Source organism: Eleginops maclovinus, chromosome 7 (genome assembly GCF_036324505.1).
Source record: "Eleginops maclovinus isolate JMC-PN-2008 ecotype Puerto Natales chromosome 7, JC_Emac_rtc_rv5, whole genome shotgun sequence".
Taxonomy (NCBI): domain Eukaryota; kingdom Metazoa; phylum Chordata; class Actinopteri; order Perciformes; family Eleginopidae; genus Eleginops; species Eleginops maclovinus.
The window spans coordinates 19,650,652-19,675,706 of NC_086355.1; the positions used below are offsets into that span (position 1 = coordinate 19,650,652).

The window sequence follows — 25,055 nt, forward strand, 5'->3', positions numbered from 1 at the left end:
ACATTTGATTTCATTTGTTCAAGTTTGAGACTACACAAGTCGTCTTGTTGCACTGTGATTTTGCCAGGCCACCAGCGGATGCTCGAGGAAAGGTACTGACCTAAATACCTAACTCAAAGCAAGAAAGAGATATGCTTATTTAAACAAATGTTTAATGATTCCTTTAAACGTGAACTAAAGATCACCAGTCATTAGGAAAAACTTCACATGGATAGGACGGTATACCTCTTTCCAATGTGTTTGTTGGCGACAGACAATGAGGCCATAGCTGAGACAGTCTCTGCCTCGTCTGCATCACGCCGAAGGGCTTCGCTCAGAGAGCAACCGAGTGTTGAGGCGGAGCGCTGCAGTGAGCGCCAGTATTTACCTACAAAAGACCGGAACAAAGTCAAACTTGATTAGTACTGCTAGGCATCATGGGCAACTAGTCCACTGAGAGGCTCTAGAGGTTTCACATCGGGAATATATTAATTATCATATGTACAGATACAGTCATCAAACTGAAACCTAAACCAAATATCATTCAATACGATAACATCACATAAATGATGATGCATGTTTTGTCCCGGTGTCTCGGAACTAATCCACTCACTTTGTATTTCAAGAACTTTCTCCATAGAGTGGACAGCGTTGGCATTCGGTCTCTGCTGAAGCACCTCGTCAGGAATGGGGTCCAACTGAAACAAACAGAAAATAAGATCCATTGAGCACATTTTTGAGAATAGTTAAGACACTGAAATGTAACTGCTGCAGGGTGGACAACTTGGCACTGAACATATGCCTACTGGGAACATCAGCTAGGTGCATTAAATGTCTAAAGGCTTTTTTAGTTGCATTGAATACAGCCAGTGTTTTTCTGAATGTGACTGACAGGTGTTCAGAAACGCTGCTCCAAATCACAGCAGGAACCTCCCTTGAACTAACGTGGTTCCCTCCTGGTTTAAAGGATCACTTTTGAGTGTGGACCACAGCCCGGTGTTGAATCACTCCGAGAGGTGGGGAACAAGCTGCTGACACAATAGAAAGAGATCCTGCAGATGCACACCTCCTCCCACCCAGCGAAAGCTTTCCTACTCTTTGACATCAACTACAATATGTCTTTTGTACTGTCTCCCACTTTAAGATGCATACACATGGAAACCTACTTGCTCACACACACACACACACACACACACACACACACACACACACACACACACACACACACACACACACACACACACACACACACACACACACACACACACACACACACACACACACACACACACACACACACACACACACACACACACACACACACACACACACACACACACACACACACACACACACACACACACACACACACACACAGGGAGCAAGTCTCTGAATCTCTCCAAGCCACAATTCAGAGGAAACAGGGCTATTCCCAAACGTGCCTTCCCAACCCGGAATGATTCAATTTCCCTTTTGGCCGACTGCAGATAGGACACTTTCTCATCCCATTTTGGGCCCATTCAGCTCAACATTCAAACACAGACGACAAGCACCCTTCATTGGAATAAAGGACCGACTGAGAAACATGTAAAGAGATCACGGATTGAAAGAAAAAAGGTTTTGGCAAGAGGAGCAGAATGCTAGAGAGAAAATAAAAAAGCCATTGTCGGTCGGTCTCACTTAGCAAAGGCTGGAAGTTTCCTTAAATTAAAACAAATAGTGTGTGGGAGGGGTCAGCGGGGGCCAAGGGAAGAGGCAGTCTGGGGAGAGGGATACTTTAATCCTGCTGTGGCACGACAGGCTACATAACGCACACAGGAACGGACAGAGGTGCGTGCTCAGAGACATATATTTACATTGGGTTATTTGCTCTTTGGCAAGAGAGGCAAAAATGTCCAGCAAGTGTCTTAATTGCTAGAAGAATATGATGCAGATTTTGATTTGTGACTGTACAACAAACTCTCTAAGGTCAATAGTTTATCCTTGCAACTATCACTCAAACAAAACTTCTTTTCTACACATTTCTGGAGTTTTAGGCAGCTCTCAAATGCTGTTCGATAACATTAAATATGGTACGTTGGACCGAACAAAGTGTCTTCTGGCTATAACACATGGGATTAACCAGGATAAGTCAGATAAATCAAACATGTTTTTATATGCTATTCAGAAACAATAAAGTTGGAAAGACACCTTCCTGGTAGTTTATTTCTGTTTGATGGTCCACCTTCTCTTTAATGCATTGGAAGCGCACAAAGAATTGTCCATTTTTGACTAGTCAGTGTTATTCTGTGTGCTGCCTCACAAAAGCCTGTGCAGGGCCTCTTGGCAATAAAAAGCAAGGTCCAGCAAGAGGTGTCAGAAGATGTTGACCAAGTAAATACTTGCAAGTACACACACCTGATAAATTACCTTCTCAAGTGGATGATATAGTTCTAGTGTTTACCAGCCCATTTTGAAGAATCACCCCCACCCCAAGCCAACCACTTGAGTTTTGTTTGGTCTGAGTGCAAAGAGCAACACTCAAGTACAAATGGGAGCTACCCAGAGCTGTCAGCTATGGAGATCATCTTCGAGAAACCGAAGAGGTTCAGCCAGTCTGGATTACTTTGATTGTGGCCGAGGGGGGGAGACCAGTACTTCTTCATCACTCCCATCCCAAAATCTCCCTGCCACTCTGGAGACTCAAACCATCAATCATTCTGTCGAAACTTCTCCAACCTTCAGGAAAAACCCACCAACTTCTCACCATAACCTGAGCCGCTCCCAGATCAGCCCGAGAAAGCCCATACTATCCCTGCTCCCTGTCAAAGCAGGGTCAGGGGTTCTCTGGGGTTCACTTCAGAGCAAAGTTGGAGGGGCACAGCCTGTCAGCTTGATTGACAGCTGGGCCTCACGCTTATAAACTTTAATGGCTCTTGTCAGGGTACTCCAGGGGCCTCCACCTGGCAGGTATGGCAACACACATTTGCACATAAACGCACAAGCTCACATTTGTCTGCCACATCATCCATAGCGACATTTCTGTTTATTTGGGTTTGTGGTTCTGGCTCTGCCTGGACCTCTGCATCTTCATTTAATCAGATGTGCTGCAGGCTTTCAGAGAGAGGTTCCTTTGAAGGGAAATTTCACCAACTTTTATTTGGCTGTCCAATCAGTGTTGATGGTAAATGTAGTGGATTGAAGCAATAAATTCATCAGTTTGTGCTATATTAACAGAGAAAGCTGAGTTCTCCTGTGCTGTGCTGGCAGTGCATAGGTATACCAGGATGCGTTGCACGCAAGCTACTGACACCCAGCTTAAACCTATACGTAAAGACGGTAGTACAAAAAATTGTAATTCGAACCAGTGTTAACCAAGAGGGCAACAGCTCTTTATTATAAACCACATAGTTGTCGAAAGCGCATTACAGCTTTACACCTTTACCTTTTACCTTTACAATAAAAGTCAAACTAATATTCACTTACTGAGAAACTCAACAAATCAGCTTACATTTACAATGGGTGACAATAAAACTCACTTAATGCTAAGCTAAAAAAACAAACAAGCTAAGTTACCAGTCTTAGTTCTTCCTTGCCACCAACAAAATGAAATGACAGCGCTGAATGCACTGAAATGAAAGATTTAGCTACTTCAAAAAAGCACCCACTGAGGAATTGATTACTTCTTTCGAATACACATCATCAACACTGATTGGACATCCAAATGTAATACATTTACTCTTTTGAGGATGGTTTGCGGTCGCTGTGTAGATGGATTATTTCAGGTGTGACAGAGCTGTCCAACGCACATGGTCTTGGCCAACACAGAAAGCCATGAGCCAAGAGTGAAGAATGTGCCCCGGTAAAAACATTCCACAGGGAGGCCGAAACCAAAACAGTGGGAAGAGGAGGAAATCCACTTGTTTAGCAAAAAGAGCGGTGCACAAGGCATCCATTGTTTACTGTTGTGTCCATGTGCATATGTTGGCAGTCACTAAAACTGGTTGATTATGTTATGCTAACTGAACAAGGTAATGATGTGTATTGTGTGCATTCGCGAAGGGGTGTAGGTTTGCCTTGTAGTCGGGGGAGCTTGGTGGAGAATAGTCAGGCCCTGAGGGAGACAGGTGAAGTCGAGCGTCTTACTGTAACTGGAGTGTAAACACACCGAGTAACCTCATTGACAGCTGGTACCAATTAGCATATTAGCCTGTTGTTTATCAAATAATTGCTAACAACCGTGGTTCGAACCGGGCCAACATCTGTTTGCGAGCAATCATCAATTAGTCCTGAGTTCAGAGTTGACTGGTGTAGCTTCCAATGCATCATTCATGAGCTATTTAACTAAAAAAGACTTCAAGATTACGCACTACAGAGATGGGGGTGAATAAAAGAGCTTGTAAAGTCCATTCAGCAATTTTCATCCCTCTCTTTCCCAGCTAATTTGAGCTGCTTTCAAAGGAAACCCAATGCTCATTATAGCAAAGCATGTCTTAACCTGCCAATAAAAGCAAAGATATATTTCTCACACCAGCAAGCAGTAAAACACTGGAAGTAAAAGCTACACAGGAGGTGAAGAGGGTATAAGGAAAACCTTTAGGATGTTTTGGTACTAGTTTATGAAGGCTCCTAAAAGCTGCCTTTTTAGAATGCCACGAAACCAATCCAGTATGTTTGTTTTTACGAACCATTCATATTGCCCTGGTAGAAAAAACAACAAGACCTACTGCCATGTGCCTTATATTCTTTCATATTTTAGGGTTAACGGTACAGTACATACTACAGTGACGATTACCTCTTGAGTTATGGACACTTCCAGACAATAAAAATCCCTCAGGCAGTTTGAAGCTTTCTAAACAAAAGCACAGCTGAGCAGCTAATCCAGCTGTGGTCCCCATGCCTCAGCCTACTCATTCGCTCCATTCACAGTGAGCCAACACACACGCAAAAAACTAAAATATATCCTCTAGAAATAACTCCATCAGTGGACACATTCAAACAAGTCCAAAATTCATTGGCCACTTGTGCAGATTTTGGTTTCTCAATCTGGTTGCTGAGGCTATAGCGCTGTTTCCTATTCTGTTTCCATTTGCCATCTTAGGCCATTTGTCAGCAAAAAAATAATAAAAAATCGTCAGTCCTTTTATCTCCCTCCAGCTCAGTCCCTCACTGACGTTTTCCAGCTACATTCCTAGTCCATTACAGAGACCTTTGCAGAGATTGTGATAAAACATTTGCTTCCTGCCATTTTGATCTGATCAGGGACATTTTAGCCTCTCTTTCGTTTTGCTATCAGTTATCAAAGCTCCACACAAGTAAATGATCTGCCTTTGTTCAACCAGCTGAAATCACTTGCTGCCAAAAAGTCAAACGGAGCATGAGATTTCATGAGAACTCTATGTCTGTTGTTCAAGTCGACAACATCTACATTTGTGTTGTTCATCACTTTATCAAAGACATCTTTGGCTAATGAGGCATACTGTACAACTCTTACTTTAAGGCTTCTGTCATGATAACTTTCAATGTTTCCATTCCAGCAACCAGGAAACAATCCTTTTCTAAGAAGCTAAGACATCCTAGTTGGCACTTGAAAACTGTGGTTGTTTTTATCCAGAAGTTTTATATGGTTGGTGTTTAATGTAGAGAATGATGTATTCCAAGAATTTAGTTCTGAAACAAGTTATCTTTAAAAGGATTGTATTCCATACCTTTCCATTCTTTCAAAACCTGCATATGTGCTGTTCTCTGAGCAGCTGCTTTATTACAATAGGTTCATCCCTTCCTACTTCAAATGAGCCCTCCATTTCCTTTTATAATCTGATCCCTATGCCCAGGCTGACCTTGCTCGAAGAGGTGTGAGGGTAACCATCTTCAGATGTGTACCAGTGGGGGACCCGGGTGAGAGTTTGAGAGGGATGTCCTGCAAGGCGGAGGCAATCGACGCTCTCTGCCTCCTGCCTATTTTCAAATTTTCGGCTCCCTATGGCACCCATCCAGTGACCTCCTACCAAACCCCTGCTGAGGCCGGTGCTCTGCAGGCTGTTGAAACCCAAGAAGCGAACCCCCTGATCCACTTCATTATTTCTGTAGCAAGGCTATGCTGAGAGTAACGAGAGAGCGTCCTTCGAACTGGAAGTCCTAAGCACAAACCTCCGTGACAGCTAAAAGCATCCGCCCTGCCGATTGTCCTTGAATCCCTGAATCCTTACCAGCTGTAATGGCAATGTAACTCTGAATAACCTCATCACTGATTCATCAGTGGGCAGGTAAACAGAGTTAAGTTATTGGATTAAGCCTCAAGTTCATGCATTTCCTCTGTTATGTAAAACCTCTGTGTTTTCTTCACAGGTTTGGCATGTCATAGTGTTTTTATGTCCAGTGTCACTTTTGAGTTCTTCCATGGATCAACCGTCTGATCAATTTCTTCATCTTACACAACACAATGGAATGGTTGGTCTCAATGACTGAGCTTTATTAATGTGATCCTCTTTATTGTTCTGTTTGTTTTGCACGCACTCCAAGATCCACATGGAACAACGCCATGTCGTTTTTTTCTTGACTTTTAACGATTCCAAGAACTCATTTATAGCTCTAGCTGTCTGCAGGACTGGAAAAACAGTTCTAGGAATTCACAGATACCACCTTATACAAGGCAGAGACAGATTCAGAGATCAACAAATCCAGTTGCTAACTTTTCTCACACATAAGCTTGATTTGTTTGTAAGTCTGAAATACAATTTCTTCCATTGGATAGATTAAAATACACAACTGTTCTCTCTGTGCAACGGATCGTTGAATGCTTTCTGAATATTTCTGAAATGTGGAGTACAATCTAATAAGAGTTAAAGTTAGGCAATATTGAAACAAAGGCAATAGCAAGACTATCAATCTTTAACCATACTGCAAAACTGTACTTTATTCAATCTTGATGTGTGGTGATTATTTACTTGGCATTTTTGGTGTCAACTTGGTGACGATTACTTTCATGGCTGAGATCCATAAGAGCTGTTTTTGCCACATAAATCACCATTTTTTTCCTTTACTTTATTACTATTAAAAAATGGGATTCAAGGAATGTGCACTGTTCGAACATGTCTGGGAATTTTGCATCCTTCTTTAGCATTTAAATGAATTGGATAGACCCTAGCAACATTCAATCACATGAAGACAGCAAAATCACTGAGGATGCAGAGAGTTCCAATCCCTCAAGCCAAAGACAACACAGCATCTATCCCACAACAGTTTCAGACACACTAAAGAAAAATAACTTGGAAATGCAAGGGAAGGTAGAAAAGAGCTTTCTCACTCTTATCTGGCTGTACGTCACAAAATAAAAGTGATTTCTTTTGGTTTTGTGAACAAAAAAGCAACAGATTACGAGTGGACTTTAAAGACACAAGAAGGCACAAACCATTCTTGACAAACTCTTTTATTGCCTTAAAGCTTCATAATCTTCATCCCATACCACAATTCAGTAGTCCTTTAAAAAATATAAAGACTGAGATATTGTGGACCTATGATAATGGAGGGAGAAAAAGAGTCTGAGCAACCTGTCCAAAAAAGCACTCCAGCTCTCCATTAGCTGTAAGAAAAGAGTGGGCGTTTTTGAGGAGATGCTACTCTGTTTAGCGCCATGAATCATAGAGTGCCGATGTTTGTTCTGTTCCACCGCCCAACCGACACACTCCCACAATTAACCTTCTGCCTGGAAATCCTTTCCCTCTGACGTGTTTGTGTGTGTGTGTGTGTGTGTGTGTGTGTGTGTGTGTGTGTGTGTGTGTGTGTGTGTTGCACTGACTTCCTCTCTGAGTGGAAGACATGGTTTTGGCCCATGTAAAAGAGTACTGTTTTCAGAGATATCTAGGTAACACGTCCATCAAATCGTTATCCTGAACCCTTATTGTGTTTGGCGGTTAAAGTCATTTTCGTTGCCATCTTCTCTCAATTGTTCATTCATGGAATCATTTGATCTAATGTAAGTCACCCAATCAGTGGACACAACATTTTAGAGATGCCCTATTGTGCTTTTTATAGCTTTCCGTTTTCTCTAATTTGTTATATTGGTTCCTCTGCATGTAAATGGTCTGCAAAAGCTAAAATCACAAAGTTCCCAGTTGGAACTTACCCTCTACCTGAAATACCTCCGTTGGAATCCTTTGTTAACTTCTGTAACATAGAATCAATACATAAGACTCACTCTTCTATTGACGAGCGCTCATACACATTGGAGGTGATAGGCTAAGGGACGGAAAGAGAGTCAATCAGAGCAGACTGGGCTCTGGTTTCAGATAGAGGGTGAAAAGAGGTGCTGCAGCACAGACAGTATAAGAAAAATAAAGACCTCTTTGACCATTAAGGCATGTTAAAAATAAGCATAATAGGGCCCCTTTAAGGCAAGAGGCGTTTTTTCTAGAGTAAGAAGGAATGTGAAGCATTTTAATTAGAATTTTATGCTCACTCACATATTTGTAATATGAGGACTTTCAAACTCAAATTGATGTGCTTCTGGAAATGTAGCCAGGATTAGAAATTAGAAGCAAGTCGAGTGATCTAAAAATTTCACGCTGACAAGACAAATAAACCAGATGCTTTTCAACTGCTTGAAGGCCTGCATGTAGACTTCAAAGCAATCAAACATAATAACTACACGGATGTGGTTGTTAATAACGCTGGTTGTTTCATTAATTAGAACTGACTACATGGATCTTGTACAATCAAAATAATTTACGGTTTCAGGGAAAAACAACAACAGTACAAAAGTAATATAGCAGTTCAAGCAGCAGGGATTAACCAGGCCCTACATTTTTATGTTTGGAATACTCACATCATAAACATCAGTCCATACTTGATCTCACATCAACTTCATTCCACAATTTCAAATGTCTTTGTCTAGTCTTAGTGCCTTGCTAGGGGTTATTTTGATAGAAATATATCCCTCCTTCTCTTGGCTCTCATCTTACCTCATTGCCAAGCAGGGCAGAGACGCAGGCTTCGGAGGCATCACATATGGCTGTGAGGTCGTGACCCCCCTCCAGGGCAAGCACCAAGCGACCGCCTGCCAGAGCCATCAGCTGCCTGGTCAGGTAGCCGAAGCCTGGACACACAGGAAATGACAGCAAATAGAGGGCAGGGAAAGAAAGGGAGGGAGAAAAAAAGAATGAGCACTGCTGTTCAAGCTCTAACTTCCTTTTTGGATATTGATCAAAGAAAAAAAGAGAAATAGGAGGCTTGAGAAAAGGGGTGACTGCATCAGAGAGAGGAAGAGAGTGAACCGTGGATTTACTCGGGGCCAAAATGCAAACCATAATACGAGCCAGGTTTAATTTTAATAAACGCGGCTTTGCATTTAGGCTCTGTCACAGTCTTTGATCTTTTTTCCTTCAGGAGGAGGGGAGTTTTGATATATGCATGGGGACATACTTTCTTCTCCCCTAAATTCTCCCCATACTCCTTTTTCCTGCAATCCTCTCTAACCACCCATATCACCCCTTTAACTACCAAGACCCTTGCTCTTATTTGAGATTCAAGACAAGCTCTTTGCTGGCATGCCAAGGTCTCAAGTCAGAAGGAAAAAACACAGGGGGCTTGTGTTTGTGTGTCTGTCGTTTCTGTTGGATTGCACAGTCAAACTAATATTAACGACATGCGTGAGACTCATGCATTAACATGTGTATGCAAGTTATTTTTGCTAATTTGTATGTATGGCTTAGTAAACAGAGAATGATTAACAGGGTAACTGCGGTGAGCACTTACATTTGGCTGTGAGTTTGTATCCTCCCAGGGGTGGAGCATGTCCGTCGACCGCATCAAAGCCTGAAGATACCAAAACCACGTCTGGGGCAAACTCGTTGGCAATCGGCATAACCACCGTCCTAGGAAAAAACAATGTCAACAAAATAAATATTAATAGGTAAGATTGTATATGCTTATATAAGCGGGGGGAGTGTGTGGGAGAGAAAAACTCCCTCTGGACTTTTAACATGCACAGAAACCTATATAGCACACAACAGGAAAGGATAAACTCAAAAAGCATAATAGGGCCTCTTTAAAGGAAAGATTGCTGATAGTCACATCCTTCTTAATCAAGCCTATTAAAAAGTCTTGCTGTATTTCCTTAATATTGTTGCAGCTGCAAGTGCAACTTCTTTTTAATAGGCTGACTGAATGAAAAGTGAACTGAGCCACGACCAAACATGAACTGATCCAAAATGTGTTGTTTAGCTTGGAATTTGAACTGCACATTTTTTTTCCATGAATGAAAAACTCAGAAGCTGTTGTTAAGATACATATATGAACATGGTATTAGAAAAAAGTAGAACTGCTTTAGAATACATTAAATACAACTGCTCCCTAAGAGCAACGTTTTCAAGAAAAAAATTCATCAGAGCTTAACATACAGACAAAATCAAGAAGTGAAGAGAAGAGGGAAACAGTACATGTCTGTGGTCCTTGCCTCTTTTAGCATCACTAAGTGTTAGTACCTTTCAAGACAAATCAATTTAACCTTAAACACATATTTAACATATTTCATCACTATATATTTTATAATGACAACAGTCTTTCTTTTTTTTAAGTGGAGAGCTTGTAAATTTGAAGGAAATAATATAGTGCAAAATATTAAAGTAAAGAGGAGAAGGATAGATTTAATTGCATGCGTGTGTGTGTTAAGTTTGCACAATCATTCTGACCCTACATAGGTGTGGTCAATGAGTGTAGTTGTGTATAACCTTCCTCTAACACACAGCTGGGAGGGAGGAAGTGGTTGTACGCAATGTGTCGTACACATAAATCCAATTACAGTATAACTGTGTTGTGATTCACTCTAAGTTTGGTTCGAAAACTAAGTCTGGTTCATGACCCTATTAGAAAAATCAACCATAATAAGATTTTTGTGTTCGACAGGATTAGATCACATCACAAAAAAATTATACAAGCTTGATAAAACTTTCATAGATTCATAAAACCTTATTTATGAGGTAGACATTACTACTTGCTTTTAAATGAAAGACATTAAATCAATTCTAGAAAAGAAAATATAAGTATTTCTTTAAGAATGATATAAAATGACTGTTTGGTTTTCTGTATTTAGTAAGGGTATCTTTGAATTTCAAATCAGTTGTAATGACTTATCACTTAACTTGGATTGGCCGGCTAGAGGCTAAGTTTACTTTGTATAAAAGTATGATGTGTCATGATAATCTGGTTTAGCATGATTTAAATAGTTATAGACTTCCCATATCGCAAAACCAGTGATTCACTCTGATTTGCTCATAGTCTACTCAGAATTATCCAGGGGTCTGGGATATTTGGGCGAGCAGTGTTTTGCTGAGGTCTGCGAGTGACGGAGTACCACAGGGCTCCGTCGCAGGTCCTCTGTACTTTGTGACCTCAGGAACATGGTGATGGTTTGCCAGCTGTGGGCAAGCAGCGTGCCCTGAACTCCGGAGGCCACCGTTTTTTCCAGCTCTTTTCTACCACCAAACTATAACCCTTAACTACACAGACCACACCCCCAGCCACAACACAACACCCATGCGTACACACAGCTGTCTGAGGGAGAGCGGGAGGTAGTATTAGGAGCTTTTTGGTAGTCCCAGACAGACAAGGATACACTGGGTGCGTGCGTCACAGTGTGTTAGCGTGCATCTGGCAATATTTCAGAGAAAAACGTCATGTCAAAAGATGAAGGAATAGGAAGGAGGAAAAACAAAGTTGAGTAAGAGAGTTGGAACAATATATAAATAGAAAATGAAAGAAGAGGAGAAACCTAGGGGGAGGAATTTAAAAGAATACATGGCATCATTCCGAGTTAGTGTTCATAAATGACTGGATGAAAGACGTTTACATTATGCATTACCATGCTTTGTTATTCCATCAGTTCAAGAGCTCTAAAGGGAGTCAACAAGACACACTACACAATTAAGTAAAATTAACGACCACACCTTTTAGCTGTAGTTTCAGATTTTATCACATGTGTTGAAGGTTTCCCCCCTCTTTCTCTCTTACTCAATAACTTACATTTGCACACATCATTGGCCCATTAACATTTGGTCCATAAAAGACCCCACACTAAAGGGAGTTGGCCACAGGCTTGCATGTGGGCTGACACACGGCGTATGGGGGAAACCTTGACTGCCAAGGATACTTTAACAGCTGAGGTCCTCCCCTAAACCCCCTCCTCTATACTTGAACACAAACAGGGACAGCTTTGGCCACAATGAGGAATCCTGCCGGTGTCATCAGTTCTAGCCCCTTCCCTTGGAATAACATCCTAACATTTAAGGAAATAAAAACCACAGTAATGAATTAGCAGGCTGGCAGGAAGGAAAACTAGTGGTTTTAGTGAAGACTAAGTGTGTGAATCAGAGGGTATGTATGTGGAGATGAAAAAGCCTCTCTGTTAATGAAGGGAGGGGAGAGTTTACGAGTGAGCAAAGCTACGGGGCATCGTGACTGAAAAGGTTGCAATCTAAACCGATGCTGGCTCTCACACCTAGATCTTTCTGTTCGTGGAATTACTTTGGAAAGCATGTATTGTAAACTTTTTGTTTACTATTGTTTGGTTTACTTAGCAACAGGTGCATGTGTCAGTATCAGCTGAGGAGTCGCAGTTGTGAGGCAGTTTAAAAAGAGTCGTCAAGATCCATAAAGCATGGCCCCAAAAACACTTCGGTCCGACAATTTACAGCTTCCCAAGCCTGACATCATCAGGGTCATATATATATATATATATATATATATATATATGTATGTATATATATATATATATATAATATATATATATATATATATATATATATACACAGTATATATATGTATATGGGATTTTAACCTGAAAGAATGTATGGCTGAAAAAATGTGCATGCTGAAATGTTCCGGTTCATATTTGTATTTTGTGCCTCTAGTGGGACATGTCTCCATACTTTAATGTTCAGAAAGCTCTTTATTTGTCTGAAACCAGAGCCCAGTCTGCTCTGATTGGTTAGCTGGTCGGCTCTGTTGTGATTGGTCAACCACTCAGAGATGTTCTGCCCCTTAGCTTTGACTTAAAATATATCGCAGTACTAGCCAATAGAAGCAGAAGTGTTTCATAGTGATGTCACTATGTTACGGAGGTAAACAAAGGAGTCCAATGGAGGCATCTCAGGAAGGAGGGTAGTGTCTGGGAAAGGAATTTGGGGATTTTAGTCCTTTGCAGACTATCAACATGCACAAAAACCTATATAACAGTCTACAGGAAAGGTAAAACCCACAAAAAGCATAAAACACATAAGTGTGTTTTTGAGGGTAGGTGAGAGAAATCTTGTCGATAAACTGAACAAAAAAGAGCAATGTAATACATTAGGACCTTGCATTTCATTTAACAAAAAAACATATATTAAAAAAGACTGTGAGCTTCTCCCCCTATACTGTACACCTGTACCATCTCCCCTCGCCCATCAAGCCTTCCTTAAAATCGGACTGGATTCATTTGTCTATTAACTTCACAAGGCTAAACCCCACAAAGTGCCTTTTTTCTGTTTGTGCTCTGCTCCGACTAATTACTGCTTTTCTGATCCTGATGGCTGCATTTAGCTTTTGGCAATTTTCATCCAACAGGATTTCAAGTGCACACAAATGTGCACACACCGCTTATTACCGCAGTAGGTCTTGGCATGGGGGTAATATTTTGAGCCAAGGAAAACTTCCTTTTAAAGACTATCATCTTTGTGTGATTAATCTAGTCCCTAATTTATCCTTTTTCCACATCTTGATTATGCCTTCAAATCCAATGCTCTCCAGGTTTCTAACATGGGGAGCAAAGGGCTGAAATGTGGCATTGGTGGTGGACCACAAGCTGCAGATAAGCATTTCATATTTTTAAACAGATGTAAGATAAGTATGAATTTCTCTAGGGTTTTATGTTAATATATATAGTAGAAGAAAGTAGTTATTTAATATTCTAACTTATATGTTATCACTTCAATAAGTTAAAAGGGACATTATTTTCTGCCTCTACTGTGACATGTTTTCATGCTTTCATGTTCAAAAAGTTGTTTATTCTTCTCATACTGCCTGTGCTACAACATCTCTTTTCACCCTCTGTCTGAAACCAGAGCCCAGCCAGCTCTGATGTTTGCATTTGCAGACCATTAACAAGCACTAAAACTTATCAAACAAAGTAAAGAAAAGGGAAAGGGCCAAAATGCATATTAGGGCCCTTTCAAAACATTTAAAAAAAGAGTAAACACATGTTATCTTGAGTTTCCTTTGTGCAAAGGAATAACAGCAAGTTGTGGAGAAATAAATCCTCACCCAAGAACTAAAGGGCCAGGTTAGGCCTTTTTGAAAACAAAATATACACTACGTCCTTTAGAAGCAGCAGCAAACCGGTCAACAAAAGGTTAAACTGCAAACCTCAAGGCTTTCCTCTCCGTTCATAAAAAAAAAGAAAGTTGAGGAGAGCCGTAGAAGAGAGAGAGAATAAGAGAGTGAAAAACTCACACACGCACACTTACACTTCAAAGCCCTGTCATCTGGCGCTGCGGAGAGCTGGTTTGAATTAAGTTTAATTCTCCTCCTCTCTCCTCTTTCCAAGTTCATGGCAAAGGAGGGAGTGAAGGGAGGAGGATGAGGAGAGAGAGAGCCAGAAAGAGAGCCAGAGAGAGAGAGGGAGAGGGAGACGGGGCTTCTGGTTTTCATTAGGGCCAATTTTCTTATCTTTTTTCTCTGTGCTTTCTGGAGGCTCAGAATTGATCCCCTGCAAATGCAACGTGGCACAGGCCAGCGGAGGAATGGGAAGGTGCCGGCTGCGAGGCACGCATCCCATCCCGCAGACGGGGTGGAGAGGAAGAAGAGGGCCACAACACACAGATAAACAATGATATTAAAGGAGAAAGAGAGGCTGTGTGCATCAGGTGTCTGTCCACATGTTGTTGGAAACCCGTTGATGTAAAAGCTGCATGTGCGAGCATTTGTGCATCTGTGTTTATTCATTCATGGAAACAAGGATTTTCTGCATTTTTATGAGCTTGTGTTTTGCATTTGTTAACTTTGTGTGTGTGTGTGTGTGTGTGTCTGTGGGTGTTAGATCTATGCGCTGTGAGACAGGTTTGCTGCTGTCCTGTGGGGCCTATGAATTGTCTTATACTTCTACAGCCTCGGGGGATTAATGGCGCCAGGGTCCGAGGTGAAACACACCCAAAACTGGCGTTCTGATTTTCTTTATATCTTCCGCTTCCATAATTTTCATTTAATAACCTACAATTACATAAACAGAACAAACAAACACAGTTACAGCCTCTCCACATGCATGCAGCCAAACATACTAAAACTACTGTAGGAAAAAGTGTTTAGAATTTGATGTTAGCAAGAGTGGGCTGCTTTAACTGAAGTGCACTGCATACCTTAAATATGAATATATCAGCTCAAATACAGATGAACCAACTCCAACATAATGTATTTGCAAGACTTGAAAGGGCGCTCCAGATTGACACATGATATTCAAAGTCATCATCGCAAGGAGTAAAATGCAGCCAGAGAAAAAAGCCTTACAACACTTTCTGTGGCTCTGGCTTTGCAAAGGTTGAACAATAATAACCCTGAAGATGTCATTAGTTTTATCATATTGGGTTTGACACTTGAGTGTTTAAAGTCTCAATTACAAGAAAAGAGGTGTGGTATTTTTTAGGAATCATTAAGTTTGATGATTATAATTGCAGGAACCTGTTTTTTTTTGTTTTTGTTGGCCCACATGGGAACTGAAACTCTGAATACTTGGTTATCATCAACACATTTACAGGTTAGTAATAAACACGTTTAAACTGCAAATCTATCTACAACTGCAGAAAAAACAGACATGCCCATTATTAGCGATCAGTTACTGTTATTATTACAGTAATAAGAGGACAGGACAGATTGTTAATAAATAAAGCATAGTCAGAAAAATAAATGTTGGTTTAAATCTAACCTAAAGTGTGGCCCTTAATGGCAGCCTCTGTGGCCCTAGAGATGCAGAGACAGCAGAGAAAGCTGTGGAACGTTATTCTGCAACCGTTGCCAAACTTTGTTGAAGAATTGTAGACGAACATCATCAGATTAAAAGTGCGTGTCTTCATTTTCCACTATTTTTTAGATTTATATTTATTCAATCTTTTAGCCACGTAATACAATCCATTCTTGGATTAAATTCGATACTGATTTAAACTATAAAAAATACCATTAGCATACAGGCCATATGCTTTTTTCAAATTATTTTAAACACTGAATTTTATTAGGAATTATTTCAGTATTCTGGATACTACCCCTCGAACGTTCGTTAGATTTTTTTTACATAAAATGTAGTTGTTATTGTTATGGGTTATGTGTTAAAAGGTCATATTCATTTATGTGAATGATACTCATAATAATGTGCATCAATGTATAGATGGAAACTACTGGAAAATAAACTTGTGTCTGAGGCAAACTGCACCGGCTACTGGCTTCAGGGATGGATTATAAATATTGTCGTATGACATACATATATTAGGTGGTTGTCATCAGTGCATTATGTACACATGTGTGGAGAGAGGAGGATGAAGGGGAAAGAAACAATAAAAAGTGAGGAGTGAGGGCACACAGGGGTCTGGGGTGCATTAACAGAGAGGTGTGCTTCCGGGGGTTTGCGTGCCGAAGGGCTGTGGGAAGACAGAGGCCTGTCGGTTTGAAAGGTTTGGCTCGGGGCCAGACGGATGCACGGTGGCGAAACATGGGTTCATCTTCAAAGAGCGCTGGAACCTATCCAGACTAGCTCCTTACCAGAACCAGAGATGAGACATGAACATGTCTGTGGTGAGTCCATGCCTTTCAAGTGTGCGTATGTTGTGTGTGTGAGGTTATAAACAGCTCTGGAAAAGTGGACCCAATAGAAATCAGGCCTGGTATTAGGAGCAGCTCCCTTAATACTCAACAGCCCCCAATGGATCGTTTGTCAAACTGTGCACTACAGAGCACTCCATCGACAGCATGATCCTTATACACAAATATGAACGCAGCACCTGAACTGGACCGGAACCAAACAAGATTTGGAAATTGGGAGCAGTTTTCATTGGTAGATCGAGAAGTATTGACCAATCATGTTTGAGTAGGCTTTAGTTGCATGGAAAGCAGCTGGTTTAGAAAGAAGCTGATGTGTAAGACAGAAGTGCAAATGTCGGAACACATTGGCTATTTTATATTGCATGTTTTATTATTTTTTCCCTGCATTGGAAGCGGTTACCAATTGTAGTCCAAGCAGTTGGGACAAATAATGTTTGAGCAGGCTTTGGTTGCATGCAGGTACACAGTTTAAAAGATAAAGTAGTGTACAAAACACAAGTGCACATTTCAGAGTACTTGGCTATCTTCTTTGTATTCTCTTTTATTTTCACCCATTTGCAGATATTTATAGAGATGACCTGTTAACTTCATCTCTCAACCCTGATTACGTCTATATTTGCTAATCGGACTGCAACATAAGGGACTGAATTGAACGCCTTTGCCTCGATATTTTCCCGAAAAAATTAGTGTCGCAAAAAAATTTGGACGTTGCTATGAGAGGCTAACTTGTCATCGACCAATAGTTGATAGGTTGGTTTAAGGGTAGGGATTTAGCATCATGATTAATCGAAATCTACAGTTGGATCATCAGAGAGAAATCTCTCTAAAATAGTATGTGATATGAGGGCCTTACCTAAAAGCAGCCAGGTACTCCACGTCCCCCATGGGGAGGTTCCAGTCCTCCTGTAAAGGCCATGTTCACATTGAAGCCTACACCTGCTTCACTGCCCACCTTCAACACAAAAAACACGGGCATCTGGGTTACTTTGTGCAACAGGGAGACAGGCAGCCGAGAGATGGACTGGTGTTCCTTTCCTACCTCGTCAGGTGCTCACTGAGAAGAATCCATCATCAAGCGATGTGACAGTAAGACACTGGTCGCGTTAGAGGTGCGAGTAGTTACCTGGTGGACATCTGAAATTGAACAGGGATGGCAGTAGGAAAAATTGTAAGAGGTGGGTGAGGTAAAAAAATGAGACAGTTGAATAATAAGAAACAATTGACAATGGTAACAATAGATGTCAATGGTTTCACAAATTTAACACTGCGTAACAAGGTAGATTAGTTCAAAAAACTCGTGAAATCGACAACCGTTTGTTAATGTGACAAAGACATTTTGAACAGCTAGTCACAATGAAAAATAAAACTTTTCACACAATATTTGAGAACAACAATATTGGCGGCTTCGGCAAGTCAAACTGAAAATGACATAGTGACGCCATGACAGACGTCGTCTGTACCTCAGCTGCTGTATGTCAAATGGATGTCAGCAGATTCAATAACAACACTTCAAAAGTATCAAAAAAACATCAGTTCATGACTCTTGCTCTTCCAAGAATGGCTTAGATAAACGGTCTAAATTGTCCGGTGCTGAGGGCATGACAATGAGTTCTAGCTGTATGAAGTTCCATGCAGGACAGGCTGGAATTGAAAATGGTATCCTTCAAGGCTTTGTTTTGGACGCCATGGAGAGGGAGCCGTGAGACACAAGCCACTGAGCTTGCATACCTCCTTAGAATTACTTTTTTTCAAGAGGAGACAGGTTGACTAAAGACAATATTTTTAAGCTTTTAATCCTCTCATAAATAAGTTAGCTACATTTGAAAGAAAAAAATACAACTGAATTGAAAGCAAACATAAATTAACTGTCGCGCAACAGCACCGAGGCATTCCTAAATAGTTTGTTATGTAATAATGACCATTTGTTTTTATGTACTCTCACTCAGATCACAATGAGGACTTTAGACGTTGAGCTTGTCGCAGCAGCTTGGTCACTAGGCGATGAGTTGAAGTAACAGAAGCTCTTGAAGATGAACGGCAGTAACTCAATATAGTTCATATCATTTTCAGATAAGTAGTTGCAAAATATCAGGAGATCAAAGGCAGTTCATTTATCAGTCATATACACGCATTTCATATCTCAATTGATGTGGTACATGTGTTACATTAGGAGAGGATTGTTTACAAATTAGGACATCGTCTTGCCAAGTGAGAAGTGCCGTCTTCCTTCTTCAAGAATGAAGTGTGAACACCTCCAATCATTTTCTGCCGGGAGCCCCATCGTGTCGGACATTCAGTGACCAGTGACTGTTGAGGTAGGTTCAAGTCTTGCTGTGCCTGTTTTAGTGCCGCCTTCTTCTTCCAGCTGTGAGTGAAGACCACAACCAGCTGCTTGCAAAGTCCTGTGGCCCGTTTGATTCTTTGCTCATCTTTGACAGCATTTTCTGGGGGAAAACATTACATGTATTACAATATGAAAAGCCATAAGGATAGCTCATAACACAGTATTCATAACATACCATTGATTACATCTGTTGTCATGTATTTAGTTCAATGACGTTTTTTTTTAGCAGCACTTCAGGTGGTACTACCACAGTAAGTTATTGCCCATAAATTAATTTGTAATTGGTAATTAATGTACCAGCAATTAATATGCTTCTTAGATATTCCACTAAAAACCAAAAAATCATTTAATCTGTATAGTGGCATCAGCTGATGTTGCACCACCCTGACATGTGCTACTACTAAAACACGCTAGCTGTTTATTGTACCAAAAACACGTTTCCCCCTCGCACCGAAACACACATTACATGGCCTCACTAATCCCTAATCCTTAAAACGTGCACACACATACACACACACACACACACACACACACACACACAAAGTTTACCGATGAAGGGTTCATTTTTCTCCCTAGGATAAACAGTATGTTAAAGTAGCATTGCGCTAACAGTTGGTCAGCTAACGACAGCTTGACAACAAACTTCTCGGCGCTTCGTCCCCAGATAATACGAACTCTCACACTTGTAGTAACCTTGTAAACATACACACTCGCACAAACACACATTCTTGTACTTACCAATTGCAAGATGCAGCCTGTGTCCGAAGCACTGCAGTCTGGTCCATTGGTTAAGTCCCATTGCTTTGACCATATTTGAAGCGTTGTCTGTTGTTGTTATGCACGTCTGGGCCTCTTCTTTTAGACCCCAGTTGGCCAAGCACTCCTTCAGCCCCATGGCCATATTCTCCCCGGTTTGGTCAGTGGGGAAGTATGCTGTCTGCAGGCAGCGACTACACAACTCGAAGTTGGCGTTGACGAAATGCACGGTCAAACTCATGTAGGGCTCGGTCGTTCTGCTTGACCACAGATCAGTAGTTGATGCATAAAACTCCGTGTTTTCCAGCTCATTTACAACTTTGGCCTTACATTCTGCGTAGAGCTGTGGGATGGCAACTTGATTGAAGTATGTGCGGGAGGGCAGAACATACCTCTTATCCATTGTGCGTAGCAAACGTTTAAATGCGTCTTTGGTCACGGTGTTTACAGACACCTTCGATATGTAAGTCGTTACGGCAGTGGTAATCTCCTTGTGTCTTCTGCTAGTTCTTTCATAAGGCGTCACACTGGCGAACAATGATGTTATTGTTGGCTGTTTTGCCGAAGTATCGCTGCTGCTTGATGTTTCACAGTTCTTTTTCGCCATGCACTCATCATACAATTTCAGGTGGTGAATTCTCAAGTTGCGATGTAAATTGGTGGTATTGCCACCCGATGTAGCCACTTTTACACGACATGTTCGGCACAACACCTGTTTCTGGTGTTCATCAGTGGCCTCAAATCCAAAATACTGCCAAATGACCGACGTGCTGTTTTTCTTTGCTATTCATTTCGCCGGCTCCGCTTCTGCTCCTGCTTCAGCCATGCTTGAAATTGAATGACGAGCTACACACTGACTTGGGTGGCGAACACGTGATCTGGTCACGCGCAGCCTGCAGCTTTCTGATCGGTAGCTGACACAGAGCCTTGGGCATTCATGTGAAATTATTGACAAAATTATTATTATTGTTCTGCCCTCCATAAGCTTTTGGTAGCTTTGGGTTTTATATGTGGGGAAATACTGCCACCTAGTGGACAGTATTATTTACAAAGTCACGCAGGTTTAGTTTCTTTTTCATTGACGAGTTGACCTCAGTTAGAAGAGCACATGGATTCAGCCACTGCCGAAATTCCTCCTCGAAGAGCTACCTTTTCACGCGTGAGCTTTGGACATTATTAGTCTGTAAGTGTCTATCATTTGTTAGTACATTCAATGCCATGTAAATAATTAGGAATATACGATGAATATTAGTTTCTACATGCTCTATGATAATGTCACTTAGCTATGCTAGCTCTCGTGGTATCATGCTAACTGCTATGTACTGTGATATTATCTTCGCGAAATTTATGTATCCTTTGTTTCTGTTTGTTTTCAGTTTTACAAAAACGAATGTCCTGTATAAATACTTGCTTGGTGAACAAAGTAAACGGAAGAAAAACCAACACTTCTTGCCTCGCTTGAGTTCATCAACTTTATTTATTAGACGACAAATTGTTAGCTAGCTGTCTAGTTCTGCAAGCTAGAGAACGCAGCACGAGGACTGCATAATTATTAATATGCACCAAGCAAAAACCGCAGCTTTGACGATCCCAAAATCGTGTTGTCTGAGATCGCGATTTTCGGTCCAAAACGATAGATCGTTCAGCCCTAGTTGGATCATCAGAGAGAAAATCTCTCTAAAATAGTATGTGATATGAGGGCCTTACCTAAAAGCAGCCAGGTACTCCACGTCCCCCATGGGAGGTTCCAGTCCTCCTGTAAAGGCCATGTTCACATTGAAGCCTACACCTGCTTCACTGCCCACCTTCAACACAAAAAACACGGGCATCTGGGTTACTTTGTGCAACAGGGAGACAGGCAGCCAGAGAGATGGACTGGTGTTCCTTTCCTACCTCGTCAGGTGCTCCACTGCCAGGGAAGAAGTTCCCATCATCAAAGCGATGTAGCGACAGGTAGAGAACACTGGGGTCTGCGTAGAAGGCCTGCTGAGTACCGTTACCATGGTGGACATCCTGAAAACATTGAACAGGGATGGGTTAGGGAAAAATCTTACATAGAGGGGTGGTGTGCGAGGATAGGAAAATGAGGGAGCAGCTCTAGAAAAATAAGAGAAGCCAACTTGTGACCCAAAGGACATCAGATGATTATGTTTCACACAGATTCTACACCTGCAGTACAGAGGTAGATTTGTCTCAAAAATACTTCCGTGAACAGATCGACAATCCGTGTCTCAATGTGTAATCAGTACATTTTGAACACCTTTCACAAATGAAAAATAAGAACTTTTCACACAAATAATATTGAGACAAATGGACCTTCGTGGTGCAAGTCAAACTGAAAGATGCTCAGGGACTGCCAGACAGACGCGTCTGTACCTCAGCTGCTGTGATGTCAAAATAGGATGGTCAGCAGGATTCAATAAAACACTTCAAAAGTTATTCAAAAAAACATCAGTTCAATGACTTCATTGTCTCTATCCCAAGAATGCTTTAATAAACCGGTCCTAAAAATGTCCCCTGGTGGCTGGACGGGCATGACAATGAGTTCTCTAGCTGTACTGAAAGTTCCCCTATGACAGACAGAGAGGAAATGAAAAGGACCTTCAAAGGCTTTTGGGAACGGCCATGACGAGAGAGGGAAGCCGCTGAAGAGCAGACATGACCGAGGCTTTGTCATACCTCCTTAGAAATTACTTTTTTTCAAAAGAGAGACAGCGTCTGACCTAAATAGACAATATTTTAAGCCCTTTTATCCTCTCATAACATAGCTTGCCTACCCATTTTGGAAAGAAAAAAAACCGAATGAAAGCACAACATAAATAACTGTCGCCGCAACAGCACCAGAGTGCATTCTCTAAATAGTTTGTTATGTAATAATGACCCATTGTGTTTTATGTTATACTCACCCAGTCCACAATGAGGACTTTACTGACGTTGAGCCTCTGCTGCAGCAGCTTGGCTGCTACGGCGACTGAGTTGAAGTAACAGAAGCCCCTGAAAAGAGAACGGACAGTAACTCAATATAGTTCAAATCACTTTTCAAGATAAGGTAGATTCAAATATATCACAAGTAATGATCAAACGTGCAAGTTCATTTATCAGTCATTATTACACAGCATAGTTCAATACTCAATTCTGATTGGTAAATGTGTTACATTTTAGAGGTTGCTTAATACAAATTGAATACAGTCATGCCAATAAAGTCACTCTCATTTTAAGAAAAAAACATATTTAATGCCCGCTGTACAAAATGGAATAAATTTAAGAGAAGGAGGAACTGTGTAATAATAATTTATTTATAATAGGGCAGCAATAAACAGACTAGAGCTATGAACTGGTTCAATTTCCTCATTGACTTACATTGGTGTGCTTTCCTCAGCATGGTGTCCAGGTGGTCGAACTACAGCAAAACCGTTCTGTCGGGGGGAGGGGGGGGAAATCAATCACAGCATATTTTAAATTGCTACTGGAGGTAAACCATTAAGGTCCTAGTTATTTTTTGTATGACATCAAACCTGGTAAGTCAAGCCTGTTTATATTGCACATGTTGAAGTGTAGACTTGATGTATTTACAAATAAAATAAAAATAAAATAGGTTCACAATTGACAAAAACTTCAATGATAAACAATACAAGTTAAACAGTATTACAAAGAAAAGGGAAGATAGGAAGGTAACATTATTTAGTATAAAAAAATAATAATCCTGCTTCTGAACCCCTTCAGGCCGTAAAATATGTGATTCATTTTAGAATTAATAATGGGAAGAATTCCTATAAATCCAATAGGGCTTTTGACACAACTGCATCATTGCTCAAAGCTAAAAATGAAAAGCAAACCTGATCTAATCTTTTGACTTCCCTTTTAGTGTTGGTCAATACCAAACTTAATACTCTAACAAGGTCATTTTTCCAAAAGCCACCATATCTGAAGTTCAAGAAATTAGAAATGTTCTAACAAAGTAAAGTAAACAATAAGTGAGCGTATCCACAAACATACAGAAACAAACATGTTTACACTGGGTCATTTAAGGGGATTTTTGTTAAGACTTGGACCTGTGGGACTCCTAGCAACAGTTTTCAGGGCTCCCTCTAATGGGGACATTAGATAGATGTCCGGGTTGATGTGGAGCGAGGCTAGCTGGACTAATGATGTCGAGTCAGCTGCTGCGGGTTAACAGCCAGCCGGGAGTTTAATGTAGAGACACTTGGTTAATACAAGCCATATAATACAGTTCGTACGAAGGTGTGTGAGAATACCTAACAATGGATTAGGATAGACACGGGGAGCGAAAATAAAAAGCATAGTGATAGCCGTGTGTGCGTGGAGTAGATTTACGGCAATGTGTAGACTTCAGAGAGTTGCTGGCACAGGTGGAATTTGGTCGTTTGACTGTCGAGGATCCTCAGAGGAACATCTGTATGTGTGTAAGCATGTGTGTGAGTGTGTGTATGTGTGTGCGTGCGTACACATGTGCATGTATGTGTTAAGATGAGGTTAAGCTGAGGGCAAGTCAATACCTGTGAACTTTAACCCTACATTCTTCATGATTCACTGAAGTTCAAGGCTTGTCCTCCTGGGATGTGTAATCCTTTTTAATCACACAATGTTCCATATAGGATGAACAGACCTATATTTCCTCAAAGTAATGATCGCAAAAACTTATATTGCAAAATATGGAGCGCTCATGGCCTTCAGAGGAAAGTCATTAGTCTGTGGTTAGTAAGTTGGTGCTAAGCTAACGCTAAGTGCGACTGCTGCTCTGCAGGTGTCTGTGGTGTAATGGTAATAAAAGAGGCCTGTTAGTGGGGTCTGCAGTGCCAGTGCTCAGGGCCTCCCTGCTGGGTTCAAACAGTAAGCAGCCCTCGCCACAGACAGAGGAAGGCTGGCTGGCGGGCAAAGCATGGGGGGGGGGGGGGGGGGGGGGATTGGGATGTCTGTCTGGGAGGTGCTAACGAGACTGTAGGGTGGGAGGAGGGTTTGCTTTTCTCTAGGTGTTTCGACGGGTGGATGGATAGTTGAGTGCTATGAGAGGCTATACTCAAAGCGCTAGGTGTATACAGATCTAAACAATCACTCTAAAAGTAAAGAAATACACCGTTTTTTATATTATATTAATATAAAGAGCCAAGGAAAAAAAGTGTTGAAAAAAGCATAGCTTATG

At 41.1% G+C, this 25,055-nt stretch overlaps 1 protein-coding gene across 6 annotated transcripts in view; it reads right to left on the minus strand.

Annotated features, from left to right (window-relative positions):
• hdac4 (histone deacetylase 4) overlaps positions 1 to 25,055 on the minus strand; it is a 141,688-nt gene that overhangs the window by 5,298 nt on the left and 111,335 nt on the right. For all 6 annotated transcript variants that reach the window (XM_063887550.1, XM_063887549.1, XM_063887548.1 and 3 more), the window contains 8 exons: positions 23,255 to 23,310; positions 22,801 to 22,888; positions 21,788 to 21,907; positions 21,602 to 21,699; positions 9,712 to 9,830; positions 8,919 to 9,052; positions 593 to 677; positions 226 to 367 (listed from right to left, as the gene is read on the minus strand). In XM_063887550.1, the coding sequence (XP_063743620.1) occupies positions 226 to 367; positions 593 to 677; positions 8,919 to 9,052; positions 9,712 to 9,830; positions 21,602 to 21,699; positions 21,788 to 21,907; positions 22,801 to 22,888; positions 23,255 to 23,310 (842 nt within the window). The remainder of the gene's footprint in view (positions 1 to 225; positions 368 to 592; positions 678 to 8,918; positions 9,053 to 9,711; positions 9,831 to 21,601; positions 21,700 to 21,787; positions 21,908 to 22,800; positions 22,889 to 23,254; positions 23,311 to 25,055) is intronic.